The following is an 11,540-nucleotide window of genomic DNA, read 5'->3' as shown; positions in this document are numbered from 1 at the left end:
GTGTTTTGGAAAGCTAAAGACTACTGCTTCTGTCTAGCTTCTGCGCTTCATACAGAACAAACAAAACAAAAATGTTTCCCGGAGTCTCTATGAATTATGATGGAAAGAATACATATATAAAGTAAATATATACAGTAAATGGCCATTTTGGTATATGAAAGATTTAGCTTTTGATGAAATGGGTTTTAATATTTATTTTTGATAAAATGACCTCTAAAAAATATATAGAGTAAATTATGAGGAAGTCAAACTAGAAACATAAAACTATCAATTCTCAAAACTGATACTTCCCTTGTAATAATAATGGAAAGAATACACGATGACAACTATTTTTTCAATACACAACCAATAAATAATCTTTGCCTGGTTTTATGCCATCAAAAATGAAAAATAAAAGGATCGACCATGCTTGATTGATACATTCCAAAACAACAATGAGCTCATCAAGCAAGCAGCACTAGCATACTAAATGATATAATTCCCAATAACTAATCCAGGTGAGCAAAAAGTGATATCAATCACTTCGGCAACCTTCTTCAGGACTACACGTAGACAAAATGATGTAATCAGCAAAAAAGTCTCAACCTAACACTCAACCTGCCCTGCACCCCAAAAGTAGTAGAAGCTAATCAAAACCTTTTCTTTTTATTGTTTCAGCCAAAATATAAAGCATTGCAAGTTTTTGCAAATCCAGCACCTAAATTTCTGTCCATCATGACGTTGACGATGCCCCGCCAATAGTCTGTTTAGCCACATAAATTTGCTTCACCTTTGATGAAGGGAAGCTCTTATCTGTTGTACCCATAGATTGGTTTCTTCCTTGGTATCTACGATGGGACCATTCGCCCCCAGAACTATTTCTCTGAGAAACACTACCTCTTTGATAATGGCCATGTCCTGAAGAATTGTCATAGTGCAAAGTAGAAATATTTTGTTGCGAGGGCTGACTCTTAAAAGCATAACTCGCACCCTGGTTATTACTGTTGGTGCCTTTGCCATTCTGAGCACTGACCTCTCCGGCATCCGCAATGTTGATCAGCGAGGGAGTCTTGTTGACAACATTCTGTTCAGCCTTAGCAGCAGTCGGGTTTGATGCATCCACTAACCCAAGTTCATCTGGCAATTGGTTAACATCAGCTGCTCTGGGAAAACTCCTATCACCTTCGGAAGGCGTCGAAGTCCTAGAATTGGTAAACCTTTGGATATTTAATGGCTGATCAACAGAAGGTCCATGATTAAATTGAGTAGTTTGTACCCCTTCTTGTTGCTGCATCGGCATTGACAAAGGAATAGATGAAAGTGGTGAATTAGGAACATGAGGCCATCGAGCTTGGACAGACATGTCAGTAGAGGGCTGCCATAAATGTGATCAATCATTTAGCTATAATAATAATAATAATAATAATAATAATAATAATAATAATAATAATAATAACAATAATAATAACAACTACTGCTTATACAGTTAAATTAAGACATGGAATAACCGAATGATTTTCATTATCCTATTCGACTAAACTACAAAAACCCAAGTATTTACTAGTTCCAGGTACGGGTGGCAAACAGGCTAGCCCACCCTGCCCCACCCCGCCAAGCCAAAAGGCCGCCCCGCCTAGTGAGGCAGTTCCGAATTCCTCTCCCGCCCAGCCTAACGGCAGGCTAAGCCCGCTAATTCTCTTTTTTTAATTATTTTTTATTTTTTTAATTAATAAACCATTAAAAATATATATATAATTTCACGACCATTTCAATAAATTTATAATTTCTAAAGACAAAAAATTTATAATTTCTAAAATCACAAACATTTAAGTCTTTATAATTCTAAATAGGCAAAATATAATCATCAACCAAGTTTTTTGAAACAAAATAATAAAATAAAACAAACATTGTCCAAACATATAATTAAACATCTTCAAGTCTCTAATCAACCAAACATAGAATATAATCCAAACTATAACTTAGAACATCTTCAATTATTTTCAATTACAACAAAAAAACGACGGGTCCGCAGGGGAAGCCCACCCTGCCAGAACCCACAAAAGCCCGCGGATTAGGCGGCCTTGTTAATTATAGCAGTTTCAAATTCCCAGTCCGGCCTGCCTTTTATGGCGAGTTACACGGGCCGGGCCGGTGGGTTTCGGCCCGTATGCCACCCCTAGTTCCAGGCAAGAACAAAGCTATGGCTGGACAAGGGGTGCTGTACAAAAAGCATTGCAGCTTCTATGTAAGAATTACCTGGAAAGGAGAAACATCAAACATAGCCAGAGGAGAAGCCATTGGCATAAGAGGTGATCCAGGAGCAAGATGTTGAATTGGCGATGGCATGTTAGCAGGATTCCGCTGTGAAGATGCCATATTCATACTGTTCATATCCCCTTCACCAGGTCCTATGGCAGAGGATGTAGGAATGTGTTTCCAATCAGGCTGCTTTCCAGATGGTATATACGTGGTTCCCATGAAACTCAACCCAACTTGACCAAATTGTCCAACAGGTGCAAAATGGTTATAAACAACCATGTGCGGGGGCCCCTGAACTCCCGGGATGCCTCCAGGAGGAGTTATAAATGGCCCAGTAAATCCTGTTGGAGGACCGTAAAAAGATTCAACACCAGAATGGCACTGCTGCCAGCTCCCAATCGACCTTGATGCTGCTGATGTTGTGGTTTTTTGAGTCTGTGATTGTGTTGTAGATGCAGACTCATCATGTGGCCCAAACGCAAACACAGGACCACCCATCATAGGATTCATTTCATAGAAAGGAAAATGAGAAGGAGGGCCGGAAGGAAAATGTGGAGGGATGGAAGGAAAATGTGAGATCATTTGGCCAGAAGAATTTTGTGAACTAGGCAGGGGTGGCCACAACGAAATGGGCGGAGTCTCCACAGATAAGTCTGCTGGAAGAGAAACACTTAGAGGCTCGTCAGATCTAGATTGACTAGCAGATTGCTGCTCCCCTACTCCTGCCAAAGCAACTAAAGATTAATATAGAAATCAATAATAGAAATTGATCATAAGAAATTAGTGTATGACTGGAAGAAAGAAAATTATCGTAATGAGTTAACAATTACGAAAAAGATTTACCTGCTGCTACCCTATCAATATCTGCAGCTACAAAACCTTTACCGTCTGTAACTGTGACAGAACAAGTACCTAACCCATTTCCAACAATCTCATCACTACTAATAGCAGCAACAGCAACAGCCGATGCAGCTGCTTCAGCTTCAGCTTCACAATCTTCTAAATGGCCATGAGATTCATCACCATGTTTCTCTTTGTCAAAGAAAAGACTACAATCATTATCAGATCCAGCAAGATTGTGGGATATTTGCATGTCTGATCTAGATGAACGAGGAGGGCCAATGCCATGAGACACAGCACGGCTGCTGGGAGGAAGAATAGTTGGAGATGTTACTGCCCCTGAATACAGAAAGAAACATGGTCCATCAGTAAGGAAAATAAGTCAAGAAACAAGAAAACTGCAAGAAAATTGCTCAAAGCAATAATCAAATGACTGAGAAAATATCTCTTTGCTAACCAAATTGAATTTTTTCTCCAGCTAGCAAGGAATTAATGGGGCTGGCAGCAGATGAAAATGCGTTCTCCTTTGTCAAAATGGATGATGTTGGCAAGCTGGATTCATTAACAATAGCTGTCACATTGCTAACAGGAGTCTGTGAATCACACTGTTGAGGTTTCATAGCCTCATCAAGTTGAGTCTGTGTAAGCGGCATGACCTACAATACAACTTGTTTTAATTTTTAAATTCTCAACGAAGGGATTGAACAGAGAATAAGCATTTCTTCGATCTTTTATAAATAGAATATCCCATTTGATCCCAAGCATCACCCACAGAATGCTAAAAGAAAAAGTAGGAGAGAGAGAGAGAGAGCAAGAGAGGAAGAAGAAGAGGGAGCACAAATACTAGAGTCACTTAATTTCAAAATAGTCACATTTAAATTATGGGATTAGTACCCTATATAATCATCAAACTATACATAGACATAAGAAGATTTCAATATTCCACGTAAACAACCAAAAAGATCATAATTTTCGATGTAGATAACCAGGTCTATATTGATGTATGCAACTAAACAAGATTTAAGGAAATGTGAAGTGAGTACACACTGGAAAATCAGAAATTGCATTTCAGTTGCTATTATTCTCTTATTATTGGGATAAGGGTTCAAACCTGCTGATTAATTTGTGCATTGCCCCAAGAGCCCAAAGATGTCTGGACATTATCAAGAACCTTGTTCTTACTCTCAAAAATCACACCAGGGCCAGGGTCCTTTTCACCACCAGAAACCACTGGGAAACTTGTCTGCAGTGACCTGCAAAGGTAAAGTAACATTATAGGCTTACTTTTTGTAAAGTCATAGCAACAATAAATATTACAAGACAGCAGTTACCTGTTTAACTGTGACCTTACATCAGGCTGTGCATCAATTTTCAAAGGAGGTGTGCCTATAGGAGCTAATGACTGGGATGGCATGCTTGAATTGAATCCAGATGAGACATCAATATTTGTCATTCCCCGCCCTTCAGCAGGGACAAAATCACTGGGAATACTGTTAGCCACTTCTCCCACAGGCAAGGGTCCTTTGCTAGAATTTGCCATAGAACTTTGTGAGGTGGAGCGAGATTTTCTTGGTACCTAATATTAAATGAAAACATGAGATGAATGCGATACAGAATGCAGTTAATTTAACAGAAAAAGATTGCAGACTATTTATACCTTTGCAACCCGAGACTTGGCCTTGATTTCTTTCTCTCTCTGTTCTCGCCTATCATTTAGCATTTGCCTCTTTGACCTGACTTCAATGAAGTCATCCTCATCACTAGGAGCTTCAATTCCAGGTTGCTCAAACACCCGTATAATTCCACTTTGCAATGGAGCATCAACATCTTCCTCAGAACATAAGTTCCTTTTGAGATTACTCTGTCCAGAATGTGAGAAGCTCTGAGCCTTTGTTGAATCTTTCCCATCAACCTTCTCAAATCGGCTTCCAGAATCCATTCCATGTAGATTTTCAGTAGCTGATTCTACTGACTGCTTTCCAGATTTATTTAGGAAAGCCCTCCTAGGTCCTGCCCTTCCAGAAATGCCTGCTCCCTTCCCATTGATATTTGATTTATTATCCAACCCAGTCTGATCAGTCAATACCAAACTAGAAGATTGTTTCTTATCAGCACTTTCGCGGACTCGAAATTCAGTTCGTTGTATATTACGCCGGGGCCTCCTCATATATCCTCCGGCGTCCGGGCGACTGGCCCTTGGAGCTGGACCTGATGATCTAGATCCCGAAGTTTTTACTGTAAAGACATATCTCTTTCCCCTACCACCAGATGGAGGATAATGTGCTTTTGACTCCACAAAATCCCTCTCTTTAGAAAGAGAATGGAATGATGCATCTCTGGAGAGAGGCAGACCTTCTGACTCTTTAGCACTTGATGAAGCACTGCTGCTCTTTCTAACAACATTTTGGCTCACCTGCTTGTCCAACTGAAAACCTGCAGCAGTTCTAGCACTATCAGTACCATCATGGGGAGTGCCAATCTGAGCCTGCTTTATTCCAGCCATATTTTCTGCATTCTCACTTGGTTGGGAACCTTGTGGTAAGCTCCTAGCATTACCTGGTTGGCTGCCAACAGAATGCTGCCTGATCCCATCTTTAATAAAAGAATCGGATGCTTCTGAACCAGTTTGAACTTGCATTCGACCTCCCGGATTATGATTAAAAGAGAAACCGGATGGAATATTAGGCTGAACAAACGACATTGACTGATGACCCAGAGGCATTAACCCCTGTGATATAGGAGATGTATACCTCAGCTGCCCAAATTGAAATAAAGGAGGCTGTGATGGGTGCATGTGAGAAATGGGTGTACCAACCTGTGGATGAAGGTGTAGCGGCATCTGTATAGAACCAATCTGTATGGCAGGTACAGGTGAGGGTATCAAAGATGGACCAGAGAAAAGGCCAAACTGGAGTTTAATGGGTACGTCTGCTTGATTAGGAGTAACAGCTACGTTGGAAATAATAGTCTGGCCTGAAGACGAGTAGTGCGGGGCAATAGGAACTGAAGTCGATGTACTGTGATGAGTAGACATGCCATTAGAAGCTTCCACATTGCCTAGACTCTCAGATGCCACAGAAGAATGAGCATTGCTAGGCTGAATGAGAAAATCTTGATTTTGCTTCTCTGGTTCATGGAACAAACTAGAAGAACTATTAAGATTCACCTGTGAGGAATCATTGACAGTTTGAAGGCCTTTGCCATCATTGGATGCATCATCAAAAGAAGCACGTTCTTCAAGATTAATGCCATCAGCCTGTTGACCCATAAATGTGGGTTCTTCATTTTTAGAAGTCCTTTCAAACTCCTCATTGGGCATCCCAACCTGGACACCATCATCAAATCCTAACACTAGGTTATCCATCATGTGGGGCAATCCTTTCTCCTGCAAATGCATATCTTCAAATTCCTGATTGAGGTCGACATTATCATCTCCTTCATGCACTTCATCTTCTTCCTGATAATCTTCATCTTCATCATATTCTTCTTGCTCCTGGAACTGCTCATTATTCTCATTAGTCCATTCATCATCATCACCACTTGAGACAGCAGAAGAAGTGGCAACATTCTCGTTTCCAGCTATGGTAGGTATTTCATTTGATTCATTTTCTGGAGCAGAAAGCACATTTTTACTTTCCTCAGCAGTCAATATCCCAGGAGAAACTCCAGATTCATCTAAGTCATCATGAGACAGATGAGTAGGAGAACTTGGGGGGCTTGAAACAGAGAGCGAAGACTGAGAATCACAACCTGTTGTGGTATCGCCTTTATGGTTCTCATTCACAGTAGCCTCTTGTAGGGCATCAACTACCTCAGTTTGTCCACGATTCACGTTGTCATAACCAGTTGGCAGCGTAGACTCAGTCCTGGCTGCCTGATCATACCGAATCTCATTTTCCAGGAAAGCAGAAGGACCAGTAAACTCATTCCCATTCCTGTAAGGTCTGTGCACAGAAGATAAAGAAGGTGGGGGAAGAACACGAGGCTGCCTGACCGAATAACGTGACCTCCCCAAGGCAAAAGGTCCCTCAGGTTCTGAATTGTGATATGGACGCTCAGTGTATGGAGGAAATGGATGAGAACGGCCCTGTGTCCAACCTTCACCAAATCTTTCAACAAAGCTTTCATGAAAATCCGAATCATTATCTGTACTTCTGCCTACATGATCGCCATCTCCAGATTGATGCCACCTCTGCCCTCTTAAATGAGCATATTCATCTAAAGGAGCCTCCGAAACACCTTTGTAATAAGTCCTTGATGACATAAATCCGGCACCACCATTATATTCTTTCCTCATAAATGCCTTTCCACCAATTGATGGATCCCTTCGAGGACTGTTGTGACCATTCTCCTGGTCCTGTGAATAGAAGGCTGAGCTACCCCAATTATCATATGCATCTCTCTTCCATGAATTAACTGGTTTTCCCCTATCAATAAAAGCAGAAGAAACATCTCTAGAGAAATTAGGTCTAGAGCCCGTCTCCAATGGCCTATTCACACTTGATGAATCAGAAGATGCCGAAGTTAATATCCTGTCAACCATTCGTTCACTATCCTCCCAATCACCCACATCCGTAGCTCTAGATGCATCTTTTTCGTTCACTACCCCGGACATCTTATCATCTACAAGTTGAGAACTATTACCAACTTTTGATGCTTCAGCCTGCCTCCTAGCAATCCTTTGCTCCAATTCTAGAAGTTTTTGTCTAGCAGCTTGTTTCCTCCTCTCTTCTTCTAAAATCATCCTTTGTTTCTCTTCTTCCCTTGCAATCCTCTGCTCTTCTACCTTCCGCAAAGCTTCAACCCTTTCTTGTTCTGCTCTCCATGCTGCCTCTCTTGCTTCTTCTTCCAATCTCCTCTGCCTCTCCTCCTGTTCTCTAGCTTGCCTCAATCTTTCCTCCTCTTCTCTGCGAGCCAATTCTAATGCCCTTTCTTGCTCTTCAATTACTCGCTGCCGCTCCTGTTCTTGCATCCTCTGAACTCTTTCAAGCTCAGCCTCAAATGATTCCCTGACAGGATCATGGAAATCAGTTTGCTTAAGCATATCCTTCTTCTTCTTCACTACCCCAACAAGACCAGACGAGAATATATCCCTACCATCAAAACCAGAAGCTCCAAATGGATCCTCCATGAAAGCCTTTTCAGACTTCTGCAATGTACGTTTCTCTCTACCGAAATTGAGCAGAGGATCATTAACCGGAAGCCCTTTACCTCCCAAGGAAAATGAAGACTTCGACACTGAGCTCTGGACAGAATCAACTCTATTTCTATTGTACTGTTGTGCATTATTATTTCGGTCACCATATGAGTCAGTCATGTTACTACTCCATGGCTTCCCTCCCTGTCCCTGACCATACCCCATGTCCCTCTTTCCAGAATCACCATTAACATTATCTCTGAAAGGGGATGGACCGTACTTGTTATCCTTCCCCAAATTTCTACTCCCACTGGATGATGGTCTCACACCAACACCAACACCATTCCTATCATAATGGTCCAGCTTAGAAACTTCACTGGAGGAAACCTTTCCAGCTTCATTGTCCCTTAGCTGTCCCCTCTTGTCAAAACCATGTTTATTATTATGTGGCAACAAGCCAACCCTCGGCATATCAAAATCCCAATAAGCCTCACTCTTCAAAGAAAGCCCATGATCCCTGCTTCCTTCTCCCCTGCTCCGTTCTGTGAATCCATGACTCGTGTCTCGCTCATCGTCAGCCCAATCAGACCTCGGATTCAACCGAACAAGGGGCAACGGACCAGGAAAATACTCATCCTGCTGCTTCCGGCCCCCATGTTCCCCTGCACTGCCTCGAGAACCACCAAAACCACCTCGAGTTCCATTTCCACTCTCACCAAACTCACCCCCAATTCCAATTCCACCACCTCGCGCAATACTGAACTGAGAGTGACGCTGCTGCTGATGAAGCTCAACAACTGACTCGTCCTTCCTCTGATCACCAGATACATTACTTTCATCACCTGAATTCTTCAGCTTCTGAATCGAATTCTCCTTCTCCTTGCTCTTCTGTGCCGGCCCAGAAGTGGATGAAACCAAGGTGGCAGCACGCAATGAAGGAAAATCCTCCCCTCTCAGCACGGCAGCCTTCTCCACAGTAGGCTGAGGCAAAACAGGGGCGGCAGTGGGTCCCACAGGACCGGATCGAGCAGCCGGCGGCATATACACGCTGCCACCACGGCCAAACCCTTCGCCGGACCTCAATCCCTGGTCGAATCCATCCAGCGCGTGCTCCACAGGCGCTTCTTTCTCCCCGGCGGTGATTGGAGCAGGTTTGGTCCATCCCAAACCGGAGGAGGCAGGTCTGGACCCGGTTCCCGAACCAGAAGCACCGGCTGGACCAACGCCGGATCCCAGCGAATCGAACCGCTCGTGCTCCTTGCGAAGCGAAGGGAGGTTCAAGGGGGGCGGGACGGAGAGCTTAGGCCCTGCCTTGTGCGAGCTGCGAGGCCTCGAGAGGACCACCATGCCTCCTCCGCCGCCTGCGCCGCCGTGGCCGGAGGAGGGACGGTTAGTCCTGCCCGATCCGAAGGAGGCGGAGTGGTTGTTGTGGAGGTGGTGAGATTGCTGCCCATAGGATTTGTTCAGATTCACAGAGACGAATTTGGTGCCGGAATTGGCCATCGCAGTGTCAATCGCCAAAGCATGAAAACCCTAACCCTTATTTTTGTCTCGATTCGTGGGATCTGGCAATGATTGATCGAAACCCTAAATGGGATCGCACTGTAACCACCAACACTGGTGATCCAAATGACGCCGTACGGGGGATTCAATGGAGCTCGTAACTTTGTTGGATCTCGTTGCTGTTGGTGCTTTTTCTTTTCGGTTTTGGATTAGGGTAAGTTTGTGTGAGGTAAATGTGGGATTGAATTGTTTATTAGGAACTTTGCGTAGGATAAAAGAGACACCCTCCGGGGATGTAAGAGAGAGCGAGGCGGTGGTTAGGAGAAAGGAGAAGAAGAAGAAGCCCTACTCTAATGTCTAACTGGAGAGAGAGGGGGAGAGAGAGAGAGAACAAAGAAGCTGAAGAAGTAGACCAAAGCTATGAATGATCTTCCTTGTCCTTGTGTTTGTTCCCCTATATTTCTCGGTATTTATGTTTGGACCACGCTTCTTTTGTTCATTGATACTTTTGTCTACAAATTATTAAAATAAATTTGCACATTCATCCTATGACGGTCTATGAGGTTCGTGTGGAAACAGACACTGAAATTGGGATTAGGGAATTTAGGCTGCCTTTGGTTTAAAAGACTCACACAGCAACATGCACACACTAAAACATGTTTTGTATTTATTTGTTGAAATACAAATTTTTAATAGATATATTAGTACATAAATATACATAAAATATATATATTCAGTACATAACGTTATTTTTACTGCAGAATTTTATTTGGGTCGTGATTTAATTTTATCTAACACTTGTCATCGATGTTAAAATGGTTCTGAATTCATTTTTCATTGTCTTCGGTAGTGTCTTAGTGCCAAGGAGATCTGAAACCTTTTAGACATGTATTCAGATCACTCAGATTTACGTGATTGACTCTACAGAGGTACAAGGAGTGGAGATGTTTTTCTTTTCTTTTCGACCATCTAGTGGATTTGGAGAAGCAGGAATTATGACTTATTCAATACAGATGACTCTTGAAGTGCTAGTAAAGTGGTGAGTTTGATTCGTAGTAAGCTCCACACTATTTTTGCTATGCATCAATCTTTGTTTCCTCCTTCGCTTTGTTTGCATTGGGTTCCACCTCCAATTCATTCTGGTAAATTGAATTGTGATGCTAGTTGCTTTTGCTCATTTTGGCTATGCTGGTTTTGGTTGTATCATTCGCAATTCCGATAGATGTTGGTTAAAAGGTTGCACTAGAAAAGTCGAAGTGTGCAATGTTCTTTTTGCTGAATTGTATGCAATTTGGAGAGGTTTACTTCTAGTTTAGGATAGTAAATTTCATGAGGTTATTTATGAAACAAGCTGTTTAGAAGCTTTTTTCTTGGCAAACCAAAGAATGCTTGGTAAGGATATTCCAAAATGGGATTTGACAAAGCATATACATGAGGTTATGAATTGGAATTGGAGAGTCTCTATTCTTTTAATTTAGAGGAATGCAAATAGTGTTGCAGATTATATGGCTAGAATAGCTGCTTCTGGCGCGGACATTCACTCGAATTGGAGTTCACTATGGAGTGAGTTTCAACATCTAATAGATTTAGATATGAATCTAGCCAATTAATTTGAATTTGTCTCTTTTTTTTCTTTCTTTTTTGTTTAGTCACCAAAAAATAAAATATATGTATTCAGTATACTTTTAAAATATTGAGACAAAAAAAAAACACAATTAACTAAACATAATTTTTTTATTTTTTACCTTTTATTAATTTTGAAAATAATATATTTATCCCTAACTCTACTTCTTTCTCTTCTCTTTTTTTCTATCCATTGATG

The 11,540-nt window shown here is 41.8% G+C and overlaps 1 protein-coding gene across 4 annotated transcripts; it reads right to left on the bottom strand.

Annotated features, from left to right (window-relative positions):
* Positions 1-271: 271 nt before the first annotated feature.
* On the bottom strand, positions 272-10,142 carry LOC107479395 (uncharacterized). Of its 4 annotated transcripts, XM_021138009.2 has the most exons (8): positions 5,894-10,142; positions 4,736-5,806; positions 4,410-4,654; positions 4,190-4,331; positions 3,536-3,734; positions 3,082-3,417; positions 2,236-2,972; positions 272-1,354 (listed from the first exon to the last, which is right to left on the bottom strand). In XM_021138009.2, the coding sequence occupies exons 1-8, from the start codon at positions 9,716-9,718 to the stop codon at positions 713-715; spliced, it is 7,197 nt and encodes a 2,398-aa protein (XP_020993668.1). In that variant the 5' UTR covers positions 9,719-10,142; the 3' UTR covers positions 272-712. The 4 variants fall into 4 exon arrangements, with proteins under 4 accessions (XP_020993668.1, XP_015955022.1, XP_015955026.1 ...); XM_016099536.3 differs by having other exon boundaries at positions 4,736-10,141; XM_016099540.3 differs by having other exon boundaries at positions 2,236-2,960; positions 4,736-10,141.
* Between the last annotated feature and the right edge of the window lie 1,398 nt (positions 10,143-11,540).

The sequence above is a fragment of the Arachis duranensis genome, chromosome 1 (genome assembly GCF_000817695.3).
Source record: "Arachis duranensis cultivar V14167 chromosome 1, aradu.V14167.gnm2.J7QH, whole genome shotgun sequence".
Lineage (NCBI taxonomy): Eukaryota > Viridiplantae > Streptophyta > Magnoliopsida > Fabales > Fabaceae > Arachis > Arachis duranensis.
Note: the sequence above shows the minus strand (reverse complement) of the source record. Positions and strands in the feature narration are given on the sequence as shown.

Excerpts from the sequence above, each read along its gene's own strand:
- LOC107479395 (XM_016099536.3), bottom strand. The coding sequence starts at position 9,718 with ATGGCCAATTCCGGCACCAAATTCGTCTCTGTGAATCTGAACAAATCC. Across the intron at positions 4,655-4,735 it reads CCAAGTCTCGGGTTGCAAAG|GTACCAAGAAAATCTCGCTC; the intron begins GTATAAATAGTC and ends ATTTAATATTAG. Across the intron at positions 4,332-4,409 it reads GTAAGGTCACAGTTAAACAG|GTCACTGCAGACAAGTTTCC; the intron begins GTAACTGCTGTC and ends TTACCTTTGCAG.